This window comes from Corythoichthys intestinalis, chromosome 21 (genome assembly GCF_030265065.1).
Source record: "Corythoichthys intestinalis isolate RoL2023-P3 chromosome 21, ASM3026506v1, whole genome shotgun sequence".
Lineage (NCBI taxonomy): Eukaryota > Metazoa > Chordata > Actinopteri > Syngnathiformes > Syngnathidae > Corythoichthys > Corythoichthys intestinalis.
In genome coordinates, this window is record NC_080415.1 from 37,860,551 (window position 1) to 37,883,757 (window position 23,207).

Below are 23,207 nucleotides of genomic sequence, written 5' to 3' on the forward strand. Positions count from 1 at the left end.
GTAGTCTGTGTGCAGCTTATATAATAGAGTTCATATATTTTCCCCTCAATATATAGCCATTAATATCTAAACCCCTGGCAAAAAAAGTGAGTACACCCCTTAGAAACTATGTACATCCCTAAATGTCCAAATTGAGTACTGCTTGTCATTTTCCCTCCAAAATGTCATGTGACTCGTTACAGGAGTGCTGTCAGCATTGCTGCAGAGATTGAAGAGGTGGGAGGTAGAGGTTAGATTTTGTGCCCGAACCCGAACCCGAACCCATGTCGGGTCGGGTCGGGCCCACATTTTAAGCATTCACGTTCGGGTCAGTTCGGGTCGGGCCGCCATGCCGGACTAATAAATTATTTAAAAAAAAAAAAAAATGGAGAGCAGGCTCTCTGTATTGCGTTTCTGCTTGTGCGTGTGCACGAACGCCGTGGCGCCGGCCGCTTTTTATTCTTGTCCTCCCGCTCTACCGTTTGCGCACGGCCGAGGCGCCGCCCTCATTTTAATTTCCTTGTCAGAGAGGCGCGTCCATGTGAGAACAATATCCCACACACTCAGAAATATGTTTAACAAACTTTCCCAGCGTTATTTCGTTGTGTGAATGCTTTGATAATTCTCAAAAAAATATGTAGATTATTTAAACATTAAGAAAACTTGCGTTTTTTTCTGCCAACTCGAAGAAATGAAAATAAATTGCTGCTGCTGCGTTTTTTCCGCGTCACTCAAAAAAAAAAAAAAAAAAAAAAAAAGGGTTTTTCGGGCTCGGGCCTGCAAATCTAGTTAAGTGATCGAGCTCGGGCCGGGTCGGGCCTCAATACCAGCGGGCCGTGTCGGGTCGGGCTGGATTTTTTAGGCCCGAACTAGGCTCTAGTGGGAGGTCAGCCTGTTAGTGCTCAGATCATACACCGCACTCTACATCAAATTGGTGTGCATGGCTGTCACCCCAGGAGGAAGCCTCTTCTGAAGATGGTACACAAGAAAGCCCGCAAACAGTTTGAAGACATGTCAACAAAGCACATGGATTACTGGAACGATGTCCGATGGTCTGATGAGACAGGCGGGCTTTAACGGAAAATTTGTATGTTTTTCCACATCTTTACCAGTGAATTTGGCACCAGGGACATCATTTTCGGACATAATTGGTAGATTTAGCTCAGTAAACATCTCGTTCTTACACTTTTTACATGCATCTAGCATGAGGGGTACATGGAAGTACGGGATACCGAGCCCCTTGGTAAGGGCTGTTTGGTCCCTGTACGACCGGTGTCAGAGTTTGTTCCGCATTGCCGGCAGTAAGTCGAATTCGTTTTCAGTGAGGGTTGTACTGCACCAAGGCTGCCCTTTGTCACCGATTCTGTTCGTAATTTTTATGGACAGAATTTCTAGGTGCAGCCGAAGCCTTGAGGATGTCCGGTATGGTGACCTCAGCATTGAATCTCTGCTTTTTGCAGATGATGTAGTGCTGTTGGCTTCTTCAGGCCATGACCTCCAACTCTCACTGGAGGGGTTTGCAGCCAAGTGTGAAGCGGTTGGGATGAAGATCAGCACCTCCAAATCAGAGACCATGGTCCTCAGTTGGAAAAGGGTGGAGTTTCATCTCCGGGTCAGGGATGAGATCTTGCCCCAAGTGGAGGAGTTCAAGTATCTTGAGGTCTTGTTCACAAGTGAGGGCAGGAGGGAGCAGGAGATCGACAGGTGGATCTATGCAGCATCTGCAGTGATGCGGATTCTGCACTGGTCCATTGTGGTGAAGAAAGCGCTGAGCCAAAAGGCGACGCTCTCGATTTACCAGCAGATCTACGTTCCTACCCTCACCGATGGTCACAAGCTGCGGGTCGTGACTGAAAGAACAAGATCCCGGCCGAAATCAGTTTTCTCCGCAGGGTGTCCAGGCTCTTCCTTAGAGATAGGGTGAGAAGCTCGGTCATCCGGGAGGGACTCTGCGTCAAGCCGTTACAACTCCTCGTTGAGAGGAGCCAGCTGAGGTGGCTCGGGCATCTGGTTCAGATGCCTCCCCAGAAAGGTGTTCCGGGCATGTCCCACCGGTGGGAGGCCCCGGGGATGACACAGGACACGCTGGAGAGACTGTCTCTCGGCTGGCCAGGGAATACCTTGGGATTCCGCCGGAGCGGCTGGTTGTGAAGTGGATGGGGAAAGGGAGGTCTGGGCTTCCCTGCTAAAGCTGCTGCCCCTGCGACCCGACCTCGGAGCAAGCGGAAGATGATGGTACGTTATGGTATGGTATGGTAGCATGAGAGACATACGTGAGTTTGAACCCCCTAGCAACAGTTGCTAACGTCATGAATATTAATGAGCAAAGGTGACGTGTTACGTGCGGTGCGCTATTGACAGCAGAAGCATGAGAAGCAATTTCATAACCCTTAGCAAAATGGCCTTCAAGGTCGCTATGTTGGTTGGGGCGACGTTTCCCTTCAAAGTCAATACATTGACATTTAAATGAAGTAGGGTGGCCAACCAGTGGTGCCGTTAGGCCCTCTTAAGACCCCCTAAATAATTTGGTGGCGTTTTATTTCAAAATATTAAAAAATGCTGGCGTTAGTGCAACACTATTTCAAACAGACAACAAGAAACTTCCTCATACATTTGGAAAGTAAACCTGAACATTTAGAGAGCTGAACCTGTTTCCAACATGACAGAGTTAAATACCTGCCAAGTGCCAACTTGACAAACCCGAATATCGTCATCATCCCTGTATGTTAGCTCAGCTAGGAGGAGTACATGAGAACAAAATCAAACCACAAAGCATTTGGACTCGCTCAGAGTCAACATTCTAAGCTCTTTCACTGAGACGGTGTCTTCCTGAAGACCATGGCCGGAAGACTAGAGGAGGATCTCCGTTGTCCGACCTGTTTGGACATCTTCAAAGATCCCGTCATGCTGCCGTGCGGTCACAACTACTGCCGTGCGTGTCTGCAGAAGTGGAAAGACGTAGGACAGCGCTCGTGTCCACTCTGTAGGACAGCGTTTCGGTCGATGGATACACCTCCGAACCTGGCACTGAGGAATATGTGTGAAAACTTTTTACGAGCCACTATCGAGTCAAAAGACATCTGCAGCTTGCACAAGGAGGAACTCAAACTCTTCTGTTTGGATCACCAGGAGCTCGTGTGCCTCATCTGCAGAGATGCAAAAATCCACGGCGGCCACAAGATGCAGCCCGTCGAAGAAGTTGCGAAAGATCACAAAGACAAACTTCAAGACGGCCTACAGAACGTAAGAATGAGACTCAATGATTATAAAACACGCAGCGACAATTGCCATCGACAACTGGCTCACATCAAGGCCCAGGGGGAGAAGGTCCAAAGAAAGATTAAGAAGGATTTTGAAGAGCTTCGTCACTTCCTTGACGTTGAGGAAAAAGCAAGGTTGTCTGCTGTCAGGGAGGAAGAGCAGAAGAAGAGTCAGACCATGAGGGAAAAGATCGCGGCTCTCGGAAAGGACATGGTCACGCTCTCCAACACGATCAGAAACACGGAGGACCTGCTGAGTTCTGGCGACATGTCCGTCTTGAAAAACTTCAAGACAACGATGAGAAAAATCCGAGAGCTTCCCGATGAACCGGACCTGCCCGGAGGAGCTCTGTTGGATGAAGCAAAACACGTGGACGAACTCAAGTTCAACGTGTGGCAAAAAATGAAGACTGTCTCCAACAGACCCAACAGGAACACTCCAGATCCCGGTCCGACCAATCTGACTTTGGAAGAAGCGCAAAGGTGTCCAGAGAGCGTGAAGTGGAATATTGTGCTGGGTTCCGCTTTGGACTCAGGAAGACACGAATGGGACGTGGAAGTGCTAGACCACAAAGACTGGCTGGTGGGGATCTTGTGGGGGGAACCTTATTTCCCTGGAGAAATGACTGGGTGGTTAATTGGATTTAAAGACGGTAAATACACAAAGCCCGGTGGCGCATTTGGAGCTTGGCATCCGCCTGTAGAACTGCGACGGATCCGAGTCATGGTGGACTTTAACAGAAGATCTGTTTCATTCTCTGAACCTCTTACCAAAACGCAATTGTGGTCCATTAATAACTGCTCCGATTGGCCAGATTTATCCGGTTACATCAAAATGTATCCTTCCATTTACACTAGGAGTATTACTCCTCTGACAATAATCCCAGTTCCGACTCGAGCTATGTCTCTCATGAGTTCATTTTGATGATACAGGTAGTCCCCAGGTTATGACGGACCCGACTTACGTGATTTCAACTTTACGACGTCTGCGTTTTGTCGTTTTTTTTTTTTAAATTGTTGACTTTTGTGATGCATGCTTTTATTTTGGCGCAGGAAGCGTAGAGCTGGTAATCCAGTGATCCCTCGCCACTTCGCGCCCTCAGTTCATAAATAAACAAATACAGATGAGCTGTCCCGAGCCAATCGCATGGTCTCACGATCCCACCCTCCCTGGTCTTTGTTGGTCAGGCAGTGCCCTTGAGTTAGTTGCGTATTAAAGATGATTGACAGATGTTTAATGTTTGATCTTGCCACCGCTGAAGTTTCAAAACACAGCATGTGTCAATCATCTAGGGCTGCAGCTATCGAATATTGTAGTAATCGAGTAATCGACTGAAAATTCTATCGATTAATCGAGTAATTGGATGAAATAAATATATTTTTAGGTGAAGAGCAATTATAAATATACATGAGAAAACAAGACATTTCATCTAACATTGAGCCATTTTCAGTCAATCAATGTCTTTATTTCCGATGTATATTGTTGAAAACAGCCAACAATTGCATCTCAGATGTAACTAGAATAAGAAAAAAGACTAATTCACTACTTTCACTCAAAAACCTTTAGATCTTTATTTAAAAAAAAAAAAAACCTAAAAATGCCGTTATGCTTGATAACACACATCACTTAAAAGTTAGGATTTTTCCCCACGTGTTTCAATTGAATTTCTATTTGTGTCAAGCCATTTTTAAGTTCTAGTTAAGTTTTAAGTTAGTCTAAACTGTAAGTCCTGATAGGATTTTGAGTTTTTGCAGTGTTCATAATAAATGTATGATACAGGCTGTATTGGAGCACATTAGGGACCAGTGCTACTTGGTGTTTTATCCAGCATTGACTACTGAGCTAAAATTGTTAGCATTATTGAGTTTTTTTTTTTTTTTACATCCTCATCACTCCACAACGCTATGTTATGTTAAAGCCTGTATGTAAGACACGTTAGCCACGCATTGACAGTGGTCATAATTAATAGAAACCTAGCCCTACGCAGGGCTAACGTTACATAAGCTAGTGACAGTAACGCTAATCTTATTTATCAGCGCTTAGCGCTCTTTGTTAGCGCTTAGCGCTCTACTGCTTTAAGATGGCGGGTGTTTACTAACGCTGCCCAGACGCGGCCGGGTCTGTCATTTCGCATCTAGTTCAACATACATGTGATCTCTATGAGACTCATCAGACGCTACCTGCTACCAACATAGCATCATATGGGCTAGTATTTAGCAACGTCGGCGTCGTTTGTAGCGGCTGTTGGCTGCAGTAAATTTTATTTTATTTCTTTTTTCTTTGCTTCTTCCTCTACGCACGTGACATCAGCGCGTTGTCCCGCATTAAAAGTAGTCCGAGCAAAACATGATGCTTAGAGCTGTCAAAATAAACGATTACTCGAGGTGAATAAAATTACTCGGATCAGTTTTTAAACTCGAGTTACTCAAGTTGCTCGAGTATTCGTTTCAGCTCTACAATCATCGTCTAACTCAAACAGTTGCTGTGGCAACTCATTGTGTATAAGTGAGCAGCTTGAGCAGATTTGAGTGGACTCACTCAATGAATCATTTAATAAAGCCAAATATATTTCTATTTAACACTGGAAGTCCCGGGTTTTTTTTGGCAATAAAGAAATACCAGAGAGGCGTCAAATGACGCTGATACCAAAGTGACTACTTAGCTTTGTCAAATAAAAGACCACTTAAGCAATAAAGCAGCCTAGGTGTGAAGAGGTGGGGTTTCACTCTGGATAGCTACAATTAGCATCCTGAATATTTGCAAATCCAGACTTGTTAACTCCTGGGTTAGTGTATAAATGACGAGAGGGCCATGTGGCATGAAACTACGACTAGCATCCAGAACTGTAGCTAAACCAGACTGTCTACGTCTCAGAAAATTGAGTGTTCGAACATCTGGGACAAATCCCATCAAGCACCTTTACGTTGTCTTGACAAGTCCAACATTTCAAGGTTCACAGTTTATTATGTTGAAGCACACAATGACCAAAGAAGCTCAAACAGCTGTTTTGACACAGCAAACACAAGCTTCAGTATACAGTACACACAGTAGGAAAACTGCAGCTTTTGGGATATGTAAAAAGGTTGTCCACCCGACAGCCTCACTGAGCGGTCCACTGTCCAAAGCCAAGGCAGCCCTGCCCTGCAAACACTCAAAATGCTAATTGGAGCAATCCAACCCTGTGGTTTTGCGAGTGTGAATGGGAATGACTAATGAGGACCTCAGTGCTCACAAAAGAAATGCTGATTAGGGTCACATGACCCTTCTCTGGTTACAAAAGTGATTTGTATCAACTGATCCACCTCTGGTAGTTCTAGTGTTAAGCCAGGGGTTCTTAATTCTTGTTTGTAAATAATTCGGCGGGACAGTTTAAAACCTATCAGAAGTAATACATTTGAAGTGCTTAAAAAACATTAATTAATTAACCATTTTTCTTATACTTTGGGGGAAAAGTGAAAAAACTTGTCTTTTATGTATCTAGTACAGTGAACACAAAAAAAAAACATTTTTTTTGGATTGAAAAAATTGTTTTTTTGGGGGGGTGCTACTTTGCGATTTTCCACTGATCGCTGCGGGGTCTGGTCCCCATTAACCACAAAAAACGAGGGATCACTGTACTTCCAGATGCGGGCGCTAATACAGATCCCCCCGCCCCCACACACACACACAAACACAGATTAGCCGAGTAACAGAGGTGACAGCCTGCGCGCACATTTGTTGCTTGTGAAGCATCCAGAGGCGACTGCTGTATATAACCCCTTTTGTACTGTTTATTGTGCGTTTTCAATTGTGGTCGAATACTTTTTGTGGTGAGCTAGTGTGATTGTTTTTGATGATTTGCGGACGCTAACTGATACATGCTAATCGTTTGTTATTGCTGTATCAGCAGCTCCTTGTAAACACAAATTTGAATTGCTGTTATTGGAGATGATTAATTTAATTTTGGTTTCATTCGGCAAGTGTTGATGTCATGAGCAGCTGATGGGAGCTTAGCTCGCTGTCTAGCTAGGACTGAGGAGTAGGACAGTACAATGACGTATAATAAATGTTTTTGGAGAGTTATTTTTTTTAATTTAGAGGGTCTTTTGAGATGTTTAGAGGGTTAATTCCGATTTATGTGGAAATCCGGGTGCAGGTACGGAAGTCGTTCGTAAACCGGGGTCCGGGTACTACCTGTATTGAGTTTTCGCTCCCACAATTGTACATTTTTATATTTGACATGTCTGACCAATAAACTCAATTTGACAATAGTTTTGCAGGAAAACAGAGTTCAAGTGATAAAACGGTGATTTTCTCAATGTGCAGATTTGTATTTTCTTCCTCCAGCCATCATTTTTTGGGGCATTTGACTTCACTAGTGGAGATTTTGTTGTGTGCTATTCTCTCCACTAGGTGGCGAAAATTCTCCATACCCGAGAAGAATAGCTTTTCGAGAGCAAAAGCCAATGTCTTTTTTTATCAATTGTTTTCACAATAATGGCACTCCATACTCCATATAAACATTTTCTTCCCACCTATCAAATGTTACTGTTTTTGCCTGGATATTTTTATATTTTACAGAAACAACCAATCATTAATCTTGAAAATTATTTGGGGTGCCCAAACCTTTCCATATACTTGTACATAATAAAAAATAAAAAAAAAAGAAACTACTGGTACTTTCTCTTATAGGGATGTCCCTGTCCAATCACCTGATAGGAAATTTGGCCTAATGTTGTCATTTTCAGAGGTTTGGGAAAAAGATCATCCCAATAACAACATACAGTATGTTGTCCCATAAGCTTTGCATATAATTAACAAAAAAAAAAAAAAAAAAAAAAAAAAAAAAAAAAAAGAATTAGGGGAGGGCAATTTTTCAAATGATTTTTTTCTTTGAAAATATTTTGGCCCATAATATGGCCCAAACAAAAAAAAAATAAAAAAAGAATTGCTTCAATCAAAAAATAACTAACTTTTTCAATGAAAAATTAAGTATTTGAATGCAAATTTTTCAATCTTTTCACATTCAAAAACTTTTTCTTTGATTGAAAATATATATATATATTTTTTGATTGCAGTGATTTTTCTTTTTGAAAAAAAATTATTTTTTTTAGGCAACTTATTTTTTGATTGAATAATGAAGACAAAAATGCCCTAGCCAAAATGTGGCCCAAACACAAATCAACATTACTTCAATCAAAAAAGTTGCTTTAATCAAAAAATACAGACAAAAAACTTGACTTTTATCAAAAAACAAAACAAAAAAAACAAACAATCATAGCAAAATAGCTTTCACATGCAATTTGTTTTTAATTTTTTTGCATTTCAAATTTATTTTCTGCATTCAAAAACATTTTTTATTTTTATTTGAAGCGACTTTTTTTTTTTGGTTGAAAATATATATTTTGATAGAAGCAACTTTTTTTTTTTATTCAAGCAACTTTTTTTGATTGAATAATAAAAGACACAAATCTACCTCCATATGGCTCCGCCCAGGGGATAAAATTTTTGACTGGGGTAACTACATTGGCATGACACCGGTGGGCGTACCATATTCAATGGATGACAATCTTGGCGAAAAGTATTGCCTAAGCAGCCTGATTTACAATTCCCCTCAAAAATGATGGGAAACAAAAAACGCTCATTGTCAATTTATTATTATAAAAATTCTTGTAAGTTAATCTTATTGCTGACACTGCATTTCAGGGTCATCAACATGTTGTGCCCCCCCGCCCCAAAAGTCAAACTCCACCGATGTGTTGTCACACCCCAATTGAAAATTGCCCTTTGTCTTTTAAACTGAATTGAAAAGTACCTTTATTGGATCCAAAGTCCAACTAAAACCTCCTCGCCGCTAGTCCGCGTCGTTCAGTCTTCTTTTTCATAGCTAGCCTAAAACAAAGCAACAAAAAGGTTAGCGTTATTTGCCAGACTACATTGCGTGATTGACGTTTACATCGGTGACTTGAACTTCTGCGTGACATTTGAAAATAATCAACTACATTTCTGTGAAAGACCTGGCAAATATGCCGGAATGGTTTTGGCAGCGGTATCGGGATGCTTGGCAAGAGGCTGGGTTGCGGTGGTAGCTGCCAGTGGTCTACGTGATCATAGAACGGTAAACTTGAGTCGGATTGGTATAATGGAGTCATGGGATTATTGTTGCGATGCATAGGCGGAGTTTGACTTTTGGGGCAGGGGGGGGCACAACATGTTGATGACCCCGAAACGCAGTGTCAGCAATAAAATTAACTTACAAAAATATTTGGCGAGGTGGCTAGGACATTTTTTTCTTCATTATTCAGTCGAAAAACAAGTTGCTTCAAAAAATATAGATTTTCAAAAAGAAAATCACCAATAAAAAAAAAAAAAGAAAAAATTCAATCATAGAAAAAGTTTTCGAATGCGAAATTTTTTAAAAATTTGAACGCTTAATTTTTCATTAAAAAACGTTTTCTTTGATTGAAGCAATTCTTTTTGTGTTTGAGCCATATTATGATTAGGACATTTGTGTCTAAATCGTTCAACCCCCCCCCCCCAAAAAAAAAAAGTTGTTTCAAAGAAAAAAAATTTTTTCTTTAAATGTTTTTTTTTTCTAATATATATATAAATTTTGACAATTAAATGCAAAGCAAATGACTGTCTAAGGTGTTCGTAAAATAATTTTGACCCATTATAAAAATAGATTATTTTGTTCATTTCATTCATTTTTGTTGCTTTACAACTTGTATATATTGGAAAGTCAATTACATGCAATGAAACTGCTAGCGCCATTGTTGCTGTCTGTGGCAAAAAAATAAAGTCAATAAGTAGAATGGAGGTAGGTTTGTGTCTTTGTCATAAAAAAAAAAAAAAAAAGTTTCCTTCAATCAAAAAATATATTTTTAACCAAAAAATGTTGCTTCAATAAAAAAAAAAAAAAAAAGTGTTTGAATTCAAAAATAAATTCGAAACTCCAAAAAATGCATGTGAAAGCTGTTTTTCTTTGTTTTTGTTTTTTTGATTGAAGAAATGTTGATTTGTGTTTGGGCCACATGGTGGCTAGGACATTTTTTTCTTTATTAGTCAATCGAAAAATAAGTTGCTTCAAAAAATATAGATTTTCAAAAAGAAAATCACCCAAAAAAAAAAAAAAAAAAAAAAAAAAAAAAACTATCATAGAAAAAGTTTTTAATTGCGAAAAAATATTTGAATTTGAACGCTTAATTTTTCATTGAAAAAGTTTTCTTTGATTGAAGCAATCCTTTTTGGGTTTGGGCCATATTATGAATAGGACATTTGTGTCTAAATCGTTCAGTCCCCCCCCCCAAAAAGTTGCTTCAATCAAAAAAAAAAAAAAAAAAATCAATCGAAAAAAAATGTTTTTTATTTTTTTATTTTTTTTCTAGTACATATATATATATATATATATTTATATTTATATATATATATATATATGTGTGTATGTATATATTTTGAAAATTATATGCAAAGCAAATGACTGTCTAAGGTGCTCGTAAAATATTTTTGACCCATTATAGAGATAGATTATTTTGTTCATTTCATTAATTTTTGTTGGTTTTGCTGCTTTACAACTTTTATATATATATTGGAAAGTCACTTACATGACACTTTTCGGCCACCGGGGGGGCTTGTCCCCTCTGCCCCCCCCCCTTTAAATCCGCTTATGTTGCGATGTCTCATTGGTGAAACTTCTAGCGCCACTGTTGTCGTCTTTGGCAAAAAATAAAGTCTTTAAGTAGAATAAAGAGGAAAACTGTAATGACTAGTGTAGCCCAAAGTAGCGGAGCAAGAGTAGTGTTTCTTCTTCACAAATCTACTCATCCAAAGTTAAAAGTATGGTGTGGTAAAAGCAATCTTAGAAGTACATTTTCTCAAAAAGTTACCCAAGTAAATGTAACGCGCTACTACCCACCTCTGATTACGACTATTTTGCTTACTGGTGGGAAATAAGCAATGTCTGCTTTAGTTCCTTTTTTAAAAATCTCTTACTTTGCTGATGTCACAATTTAACTCCAACAATTATGTCATGCTTTTCATTGTGGCCACTTGAAGTGATATTTGATAAGGTGTCGTTTCCCCTTGTGTGCCAACGGTTTACAACAGCTGCTAGCCAGTTTGGGAGAGGCGTGGAGTCAAGCCCGAAGGCAGTCATACTCCACAGGGTGCTTATCCAAAAGGCCATTGACAAATACTGTACACTGTACAAAAAGTACAGAAGGGGCATCCGCTGCCAACAAAATATCATATCCTTAGGCTTACCGTATTAGTGTACATCTTAAAGAGGGTTTGCGGAGAAATTGTTGCTGGATTGGGTGGTTGGTGTACTGGTGCTTTATGGAGAAAATAACTGCTGAAAAGTTAAAAAAAAAAAAAAAAAAATCTTTAAAAAATTTTTCAAATGTACACATTTTCTTACGGTGATAAATTAAGGCAGGGGTATCCAAGACTGGTTCTCAAGCGCCCCTACGCAGCTTGTTTTGTCTCCATCTTCCAACACACCTGAATCAAATACCGTAATTTTCGCACTATAAGACCAGACACCAGACAATAAGCCGCCACCCAGTGCTTAATTTGTAAATCATAAGGTGCCGGAACGCAAGGGAGTAGGTTTGCATAGGGACGGTGGGGACATAACACTAGCAACTTTTCAGGATGCTCAAATTGTCCCCTCCAACTTTTAACTCATTTGCTCCCAAAAACGTATAAATACGTTCTATTTTTAATTGTTTCAGTGTCCCAAAGACGTATTTATACGTCTTTTATGGTTTTTTTTTGTTTTTTTTTAAAGGGACATCTCTGGGTTCTGATTCAATTTAGCTCCAAAGAACAAAGCTGAAAATCCATTTTAAAGCAATAAACCTGGCCACTGGATGGCAGTAGCGCATTTGGTAAGACCTGCCAACTGATTCAACGGCAACGAACGGCCGAGCCGCACGCCCGGGGCGCCGGCGGAAGACGACCGAATGGAGAACAACCTAGAGGATGCCCGGGATGACAAGCGTTGGATGACCAAGCAGAACGCCTGGGACTACCAGTGCAGCGGGCGATGCCGTTGAGTCCGTGCTGCTCGCCGAGCAGACCCCGCAGAGACTTAAAAAAATCCATCTTTATGAGACAGGTGGCGATGAGGGAAAAGTTTACCCGGTTGTCGCGGCTACAACAGCGTCATCTCTCAGTTAGTTATGTGTAAATAAATTGTTACTTTGCTATCAAAAGCGCTATTTGTCTTGTTATGTTATTTTGTAAAAGGAAAACATTATTCAGATGTTTGGGATGTAACTCAAGCAAAAAATAGCTGTGATAAAGTCATGTTTGAAATCTATGCTTTCACAAAAACCTCAATTTCTGTTTTTTCATCAGAAATTGGAAAATCGCTCAAACTAAGCTATTTTCTAATGCTGATTTCTAAAGAATGGAAAAAGATAAACTTACTTTTTTTCCTGCTGAAAGAAGAAAGTATAACCTTTTTTTTTTTTGGTTGGCATGTTTATACAGCAGATGATTGACTGATGACTTGACCCCCCCACACACATACACACAAACTGACCCGACGAAAATACAACATGTAGCCAACATGCCGCTTCATCCTACCCCTTCAAAGAGGCGGGATATTAGAAGTTTTTTTTTTTTTTTCCAGTCAGCAGCAGCCGCTATCAGTAATGTAAAAAGACGTCAATGTTATGGAGGTGGGGAACACACCACAAATTTTGCAACAGAAATTTTGCAACAACCTGCATCAGAGTTTGCATAACATTAAACTGTGTGAATTTGCCAACCTGCAAAACTCGAGTTGGAAGCTGCTTGGAGAGAAGTGCCCTCCACTTTTGTATGTATTTTCTGCTGTTAACGTTAAACTGTGAGAAATGTAGTGAACCGAGGTTTACCCTCTTTGACCCAATTTTCATTTTTGTTTTGTTTATGTGGTCTTAAAGCAACACTTGGTAACTTTTCAGTTTTGGTCGATTTTAGCGACGCTCGTGGACAAAAGCGGTAGTTTTTTGAAGACTGCGTTTCCCATGAGGACCAGCGCATAGTGTCTTCCTGTGACGGGCGTAACAGAAAATGATTAAGAAGCACTGGTATAACTCAATACAGATTTATTTTGCAATGATCAGTTAGACTATCAATTAATTAGGTTGATATTCGTGAGAAATGTAGCCCTGACCCCTGTTTACCCAATCTGTTTGGTCTTATTAATGTCCCGTCCCCAGCAAAAAGTGTACCTGCATGTTACACTGTTATATCTTCCCTACCAATGTTGAGCCCAAACCTACACCCTTGCTGGAAGGCAAAGTACATATGACAGCGCAGTGATGACGACACGGGCACAGGTCCCGGAACATACGCAGAAAATGGTGCTGAAAACAAAACGCAAAAGCACACTTGTCATGCTGTGGGACTTTTCTTTCTTTCTTTCTTTTTTCTTTGTGCTTTTCTGACTCTTTTGAACCATCTTCCTTCTTTTTGAAAACGCAACTGTCTTTTTGGCATGTTGAAATACCATTTGATCCTGGCTTATTTCTCCCCAGATGCCGCAAATTTCAAATTTTTTTTTTTTTTTAATGTCAGGGGCGTGATTTGTTGGTCCAGCTTTTCAGTGCATCAACAAATCTCCGACTCTTTCAAATGACGTTAAATTTTTATAAACAACATGCAATTCTCTGGATTTGTTCTGTAAATTAATTTATGCATTTTACCATATTGGCCCGAATATAAGACGGCCCTGATTATAAGACGACGCCCTCATTTTCAAGACTCAAGTTTGAAAAAAGACTTTCTGAACACCAAATTGATTTTTTTACAGAAAATAATTACTGTACATCCGAAACAAATAATTATAATATATTTGAGAGAAAAAGAAAAAAATTGCCTCATTCAAAGCTTAATATCTGAATATTTAACAATGTAAATTAAAGTGCAATCACATTCGTAAATGAATGGCTTCTAGTTTTTGAAATGTAAATAAACCAGTTCTATTGTGATAAAACCGCAAAATTGCAATAACTGCATTAGCTATCAAAGTGAAGTCTAACTGTAACTGAAGTCTTGAAACAAATCTGAATAAGGAAAAACATTGCAATAAATTAATGCAAACTGGTTAAACTTAAGAGTAGCTGAGATCTGTCATGACAGAACACCGCTTCAATGATATCTGGTGCCATCTAGTGTCGTGAATGGGCATAACGTCTAGACCACGACTATATGACGACCCCGTTTTTCAGTCAAATTTCAATGCAAAAAACACTGTGTTATATTCGGGCCAATACGGTAATATTTTATACTGTAATGTCCGTAACTATGTGTAATATTCTGATATAATGTTTTCCGAGGCACCCTGAAGTGCACGCAACGTTACTGTTGTTTTGGTCACATGATGCGGGAGTGTGATAGAGAGGCACAGCCTGCCGAGAGCCCCAAGCTGTGTTCCTGCTGTTAGCTCCACGTGTTAATAAAGAAACAAAGTTGTCAGCATGTCGTATGTTCGGTACCTTTGTCAACAAAACACTAAGCACGGTCTGTTTAAGAGACGCTGGGACTGAAGAGCTGTTAGTAGTAGGAAGCGAGGGGGAGACGGGGGACAAGCAAAAGTTTGCGGTCAAATGTAGCGGCAGTCCGCTGTTATCGTTTTCTTATTGTTGCCACAATAAAGTGGAGAGAGCAATCAACAACTCCTCTCCTTCTTTCCCTCCAATGTTTATATTTTCTATGCACGAGAGGTGCCGGATCTGCCCAAATAAGTCCCGGAACACAGGAAGGCCAAAATCAAGAGGTGCTGGATCTTGTTCCGGCAAGATCCGGCTCAAATTAACCCCTGCCGCCATCAACAAAGTTTGACAAATAAACGACATTTGTTCATAGATAGGCTGCACAAGACTATAAGCCTATAAGTATTATGGGATATTTACTCCAAAAGATATGAACCGCTAACACTTTATTTGACAGTGGCATCATAAGACTATCATAAGACCAAATGAACCACCATGAAGCTTTGAACCAATTGGCTCCAAAGCTTCATTGCTTCAAGAAGCTTCATTTGGCCATCACTGCTGCCAATACTGCTGTCGTCCAACATGCCTCCTGGCATGCATTGCAACGCTACAGATGTAAATAACAATCAAAATTCATGTTCGGTGCTAATTATTTCTTCAGTTACTGTTCCAGTAGTTTCATTAGTTGCTAGTTAAAGTATTTGGTAACACTTTATTTGACAGTGGAGCCATATCACTGTCATTAGACAATCATAATTATGACATGACACTGCCACGAGCATTAATGAATGCTTCATACAGATGTCATTTTGTGTCATCTGGCAAATTATCTCAATTTTGAATGGATGTAAAAGATCTGAGCTGGACATAAATGGAGTTGGTTACATCATTTGCCGGATGACACTTAATGACATTACCATTCAATAATACCCATGATAGTGTCATAGTTATGACGGTCTTATGACAGTGTTATGACGCCGCTGTCAAATAAAGAGTTACCTATTAACACAAATAACTCAAGAAATAAGCCGCACTGGACTATAAGCTGCAGGATTCAAAATGGAGGAAAAAAGTAGCTGCTTATAGTCTGAAAATTACGGTAATCAGGATCGTTATCAGGCACCTGCAGAGCTTGCTGATGAGCTGATCATTTGATTCAGGTGTGTTAAAGGAGGGCGACATGGAAAACAAGCTGGATAGGGGCTCTCGAGGACCGGACTTGGGCACCATTGAATTAGGGGACTTTAAAAAAAACAAAACTATGCCATCAGGCTACTAAAAGATGTTCGGTCACTTCCTTGATAACTGGTCAGCTGCCATTGACGGCACTACATGTCTAATCCATTTTGACTGGGGGGGGTGGGGGGGGTGGAATAAAGACATTTTTGCTGTTTAAATGATATGAATTAGAACAAAAGTAGGAAGAGATGCATTTTGAAATTAAAAAATCTTAACGTTTTTTCCAAATGGGGATGTTTTTGACAAATTTTGGTGGCAAAAACATTTGTGCGTATCATATCCTGATTTTTTTTTTTTTTTTTTTTTTGATGTGTCGAGTCAGTTTTTGAAACGTTTCAGGGTTGGAACAAGTGAGTCTATGTGAAGTGATTGAGAATAAATAAATAAACATATTATCTGTGAGGGAGCTTTTCCTTGAAACTTGAAAGCATCCCCACTAGAGATGTGATCGGGTCTGATCACATCATTTTCAAAGTAACGGAATCAGCAAAAAATTATCGGACATGTCTTTTTTAAATATATATATATATATATATATATAGTATTTTTTTAAATTAAATCGTTTTCTAATTGTATTTAACGTTACAGACATAATGTGTTACACTCTTCCAGAGTCTTTAGTTTAAGCTTAAGGTAGGGTTATCAAATTTATCGCGTTAACGGCGAGAATTATTATTTTTTTAAAAATTTATCACGTTACAATATTTAACGCAATTAACGCATGCAATGCACGACCCACTATACCCCTATAATGGCGCCATTTTACCCATACAGTATATAGAGCTAGGCAGCGTAAAATGAGTAGAGTGAATTTTGGCAGCCTTTGGAGCCTTTTTTTAATTGGCTAAAGCCTCACAATCCCTCTCCCAACAATTACAATAATCGTGGGACGCAATGTGGGGAAGAAAGGTAATAGTTGATCTTTTTCTTAACTCCTCATGTTATTTCCCAACGCAGAGAAGATATCAATTGGTACCACGACGCACAGTCATGGTTGCACTTCCCATCATGCATTTGGGCATGGCTACAGTATCATTTACTGAAAGCTCAACAAATACACTAGATGGCAATATTTAGTCACAATATACAAAGTCACATTTATCCTTTAAGAATTACAAGTCTTTCTATCCGTGGATCCCTCTCACAGAAAGAATGTTAATAATGTAAATGCCATCTTGAGGATTTATTGTCATAATAAACAAATACAGTACTTCTGTATTGTATGTTGAATGTATATATTTGTCCGAGTTTTATTCATTTTTTTCTTAATGCATTGCCAAAATGTATATGATCGGGAAAAATCATCGGGAATGATTGGAATTGAATCGGGAGCAAAAAAAAAAAAAAAAAAGCAATCGGGATCGGCAGATACTCAAACTAAAACGATCGGAATCGGATCAGGAGCAAAAAAAACATGATCGGAACAACCCTAATCCCCACCATTATATCGTATTCAGTATAATAGACTGGGGTATGTTAAGCAAAACAAACAGTAAATGTGGCTGCAATTTCACATTCAGTCATCATGTCTTTCGGGGTACAATGCCTTAGCTTAGTTATACTTGAAAATCCATAAACTTCCATTGTGTACAGTTGGCGACAGATATCCTGGGACACATTTCACAAGCATTGCAAGTAGAACAAATTCCCTGTCGAAATGTGCTCCTTTGTTGCCTGATTTAACACTGCGAGAGTTCAAATGTTCAAACTAGTGTGCTGTAAAGTTGAGCTGTGACGTTATATTTGTTACCGGATTATCTCGACGTATTTCATGCGCACATGGACGTCACGTGATCGAGTTGCCAAAAAACCACTACTCTTACTCTTACTATCTTGGGCTAAACTAGTCGTTACATTTTTCTTCGTTTTTCTACATATTAGATTTATTATGTTTTGCCAGCGATGCCAAGAGTGGCTGTCTCAGTCTGCTGTGGTGGATGAAGTACTCCCTTTTTTTAAGCATCGAAGACAAAAATTACTCAAGTAAAAAGTACTTGCTATAAAATTTTACAAGTATTTTCTCCAGATGCAAAAATGTATAATATGTACCGTATTGGCCCGAATATAAGACGGCCCTGATTATAAGACGACCCCCCTCTTTTTCAAGACTCAAGTTTGAAAAAAAGACTTTTTGAACACCAAATTAATTTCATACAGAAAATATTACAGTACATCCGAAACAAATGATTATAACTATAAGGGCTGTCACACGATTAAAATTTCTAATCGGGTAAATTACAGCTTAAAAATTAATTATTTGTAATTAGTCGCAATTCAAACCATCTATAAAATATGGCATATTTTTCTGTAAATTATTGTTGGAATGGAAAGATAAGACACAAGACGGATATATACATTAAAAATACGGTACATAAGTATTGTATTTGTTTATTATAACAATAAATAAACAAGATGGCATTAACATTATTAACATTCTGTTAAAGCGATCCATGGATAGAAAGACTTGTAGTTCTTAAAAGATAAATGTTAGTACAAGTTGTAGAATTTTTATATTAAAACCCCCTTGATGTTTTCGTTTTATTAAAATTTGTAAAAATTTTCAATCAAAAAAATAAACTAGTAGCTCGCCATTTTTGAGGTCATTAATTACACCATGCTCACTCCCCAAACCCATAAAATCATTTGGACCCAAGCGCCAGCAGAGGGCGCCAAACAACAAAAAAACAAGTAACAAGCGGACATTACACTGCTGTCATTTTAATCTGTTTGAGCGGGGCATGTGCGTTAATTGAGTCAAATATTTTAACGTGATTAATTAAAAAAATTAATTGCCACCCGTTAATGCGATAATAACGGGCGGTATATAATATAAACAAAAAAAAATATATTTTTTCTCAAAGAATATATTTGAGAAAAAAAGCAAAATTTTGCCTCATTCAAATCTTAATATCTGAACATTTAAATATGTCAGCTAAAGTGCAATCACATTCGTAAATGAATGGCTTCTGGTTTTTGAGATGTAAATAAACCAATCTATTGTGATAAAACAACAAAATTGCAATAACTGCATTAACCATCAAAGTGAAGTCTAACTGTAACTGTAGTCTTGAAACAAATCTGAATAAGGAGACGCACGAAGAAGGCTTAAAAAAAAAAAAAAAAAAAAAAAAGGCTCGTCAAAAGGGGCACGTAGGGGCAAACGAGCAGGTGCTCAAGCACCCTCCGCCCCCTCTACACGTGCCTGAACACTAGCGATCGACGTAATGGGCACCCCTGATATAGATGAAGCTGTGCTGAAAAAACAAACAAACATTTTTAATCAGACATTGTAAGCATTTACTCACAATGTTACTCATTACTTGAGTATTCAATTCAACAAATACTTTTGTACTTGTGGAAATTTTTGGATGACTACTTTTACTTTTGGAATATTTAGAAGTAACGCTACTTGAGTCAAATTTTTGGCTACTCTACCCACCTCTGACCTTTGTGTGTGTTTATTTTATGATTAAAAAAATATATATGTGAGATTATATGAATTGAATAAAAAAAATTCGGACGAGGCACATTTTGAAATTTGAAACGTTTATGCGCCGAAATTGCTGACAGGAATAAAAAAAAAGATTATTTGTAAGGAGCTTTGCATTCACGCAACTCGCTGTACGACGCGTTCGCTCCTGAGAGGTTACCATAGTAACCGCACGTATGTGAATTCTTCCCTTGCTACACACACGTAGCGATAAACAGTTCCTCGAGCGTACAGCACAATGATGAGTATTATTTTGTAATCATTCAGCGTGCCTTCAATTTCATTCTTGAAATCAATGCCGCTTTTGAATCGATTAAAAAAAAACGTCCTATACAATAAACGTCATATGAAAGGGATTTAGTGAAAGAAATTCCTCTCATATTAACTGTATGGGTCAGTTCTCCTGAACGGGTCGAGGTTTCCAAGGTAACCTCGAGTCTGTTAATCTAATCTTTCCCCACGGCACAGACGCAACATAAATGGTTCCTAGACCATCGATTATTTATTTTTGGGATACCACATAACAAACAGACAAGTGACTATACATAGAATATTCACGTTTAACGAGTACAAAACTATATTAAAAAAAAAAAAAAAACCATATTTGTTGGCATAGACATGATAAACATCCATTATTAGAAGCGTAGTTATTATTATTATTATTAATATTATTATTATAATAAAATAGGAAAAATGATATTTTCCGCTCACATGATTACAACAAAGGTTTTTTTTTTTTTTTGGAGTGATGTAACTATGACACAAGTCCCAGGGGTGTCCCGTCAGAGCGCCGCCGTTTATAAAACCACGCAGTGACGACGGCACCTTCACATGCTCTGTCTGTATTGAAGCGGCTCAAGACAGCATCTCCCCAGGTAGGCATTTTCTCTTACGATTTTGTTGTTGTTTAATATTCCCATTTTATTTTTGACAACCGCCTCCAATTATATGCGGAAGAAGCAACAGGTCGCGAAAACGACGGATTTGAATAACATAAACAGGGTGATTCAAATGCCAAAAGAAGGGTTATTTGGAATCGTATTTTGTTGTCACCATCATTCGTATTGGATGGTCAAAAATGACATGACATGAGAAGAACACGATGTATCGTTCCGTCCAAAAAAACTGTCAATTTCAGGTTGAAAAGAATGCGCAACGGTCGGATAACGTAAGAATTTCACAGCAATTCTCAAATACGCGCTAAGCAACGATGTAAATAAAAGTTGACAACATCCCGTGAGGAGAGACGCCGCGGTCCTCACGTACGCCAGGCAGGCAGCCGAGCGAGCTGCATCATCCACGTGACGTCACGCTCATGGAAACACGTCAAAGAGGCAGCCGGCGTATTCCAGAATAGAAAGGCTAACGGACGCCACTTGAAACGAGTCAAATGAGGTAAATATTTGCACATTATTCGCAAAAAAATTGCAACTCATTTCGTGTTTCTTCGTTAAAACTCGAGTTTTAGGACCCGTGAAGCATTGGCGTTGTGCAGGTTGCTATTTACTGTACATGTGTGTGGCTTGACTTGTATACAGTGGCGCCTCCAGAAATTTTTCATAGGGGTGGCCAGATGGGGCCACTTAAAATCTAGGGGTGGCCAAAACAAAAAGCCATAATTTCAGGTTTTCATCATAGTATTGCCTGTAAAAAGGTCAGGGGAAAACTATCAGAAAGACTTAAGGACACGGCTACTGATATACTTTGGTGTATTGTGTGTAATATTTGATGTTACTAATGATATAATGTGCATAGTCCATAACTGTCCAGTCAACATTTTGAGTTCCACAACAATTCTATTTTATCGTGTTACGTATATATTAGCATAGGCATAAGGTGTACATTTAACTAAGGCTGTCAAACGATTAAAAATTTTAATCGAGTTAATCACAGGTTAAAAATGAATTGATCGTAATTAATCGGAACTCAAACCATCTCTAAAATATGCCATATTTTGCTGTAAAATATTGTTGGGATGGAAAAGATACAGTATATACATTCAACATAGTGTACATAAGTACTGCATTTGTTTATTATAACAATAAAGGCACAAGATGGCATTAACATTATTAACATTCTTTCTGTGAAAGGGATCCACGGATAGAAAGACTTGTAATTCTTAAAGGATAAATGTGAGTTTGTATATTGTGACTAAATATTGCCATCTTGTGTATTTGTTGAGCTTTCAGTAAATGATACTGTAGCGACCTAACTGTTCTGCCCAAATGCATGTTGGGAAGTGGTGCAACAATGACTGTGTGTGGTGGCTGCAAATGCTATATCTTCTCTGCGTTGGGTACACTGCAGGGTGTTAAGAAAAAGATAACCTCCTGTCATTCTTCCCCACGTCGCTTCCCACAATATTTATAGCTGCTGTGGGAGCGAAGACAAAGCTTTTGCCAATCAAAAGCACGGCCCCAATGAATGCTTGTATCTACTCCACTCTGCCTCTTATCTCTGTATATAAGTAAAACGGCGCCATTGTAGGCTGTTTGCGGCAACGCGTGAATGAGTCGTACCGCGAATGCGTTAATTGCGGTAAATATTTTCACATGATTAATTTTTAATTTTAATGTGATAAATTTGACAGCCCTACATTTAACAAAACAAAATAAATGCATTCATTTGGGAAGAAATGCATAACTGATGCTACAACAATCTAATGATATACTGGCAAGCGGGGTGGCCAGTGGGGGTGGCCAACCTATTTATAGGGGTGGCCCTGGTGGCGCCACTGGGTAGACATTATTTACAAAAAAAATGCAAATTACTTCTTGTTTCTTCGTCGTAACGTGAGTTTTAGGACCTGATGGCGGTCAGGGCTACATTTCTCACTAATAAGAACCTAACCGATTGATAGGCTAAATGATTAATGTAGAATCTGAATTGAATTACACTGGACTAACTTTCACACTGCAAATTTACAGTATAACCAGGGGTGAAAGTGGCTAGAATTTCTAGCTGGAACTCCCCGACGGGAAGGTTGCCACTGAGCCAGAATTTTTATTTATTTTTTCTTTCTTTTTTTAATTTATTTAACCCTTAGATGCATAAGTGGGTCAAAAATGACCTGGTGAGGTTGTTTTCTTGAAATATCTTTGGAATTTAAAAATTGTTATCAATTCATATTCCAGGTATTTCTCAAAAAACATGTTTTTGATATAATGCCATTCAAATTTTTGATGAAATTTTCATACATTTGAAGAAATTGTCATTTTTGTATTACTACCCTAAGGTTCCACAAGTGAGTAAAAAATGACCCTCATGCATTTTCTATGGAATCCAATGGGAATCTTTCATTCTTATCAACTTTGGCTGTAAGGAATAAATTTACCGTGGACCACACAGACTAGGTATGTAAAAAGTGACATCCCTTAAGAAGATTATTTTACACAGCAAGAGCTGATACGTGTACTGTAAGTATTATGTCCATATAGTATTTTGTGTGTATTTCATGACTCTTTTTTTATTATTTATCAACAAACAAACCTATTTCATAACTAGCTAGCTAACTAAGGCTAGGTTCATACCGCAGGTCCTAATGCACAATTCCAATTTTTTGCCATATCTGTTTTTTTGGCGTACCCGTTCAGACTGCCTTTGCTCAAGTATCACACATGCGCTCTAATTCGCAGTCCGAGATGAAACTGGCCCGCATGCGCAGGAGCATTGGAACAGAGAGAAAACCGAGCATTGTCAGGCTTATTCTCAACCCATTTTATTTTTTTATGACTGTTGTCAAGCCCGCTCCTTCCCAAAAAGCCGCG

General features: G+C 38.9%; 2 protein-coding genes across 3 annotated transcripts in view; both read left to right on the forward strand.

Moving 5' to 3' along the window:
• Nucleotides 1-2,817: 2,817 nt before the first annotated feature.
• LOC130909277 (E3 ubiquitin-protein ligase TRIM39-like) lies at nt 2,818-4,164 on the forward strand. The gene has a single exon (XM_057825534.1). The coding sequence runs from the start codon at nt 2,818-2,820 to the stop codon at nt 4,162-4,164; it is 1,347 nt and encodes a 448-aa protein (XP_057681517.1).
• A 16,036-nt stretch (nt 4,165-20,200) lies between these two features.
• LOC130909351 (monocarboxylate transporter 4-like) overlaps nt 20,201-23,207 on the forward strand; it is a 32,374-nt gene continuing 29,367 nt past the window's right edge. Inside the window, exon 1 of one of the 2 annotated variants that reach the window (XM_057825696.1) lies at nt 20,201-20,315. The gene's annotated coding sequence lies outside the window, so the exon portion shown is untranslated. Of the gene's footprint in view, nt 20,316-20,569; nt 20,836-23,207 lie in introns of those variants that run through there. The other variant, XM_057825697.1, reaches the window with a different exon arrangement.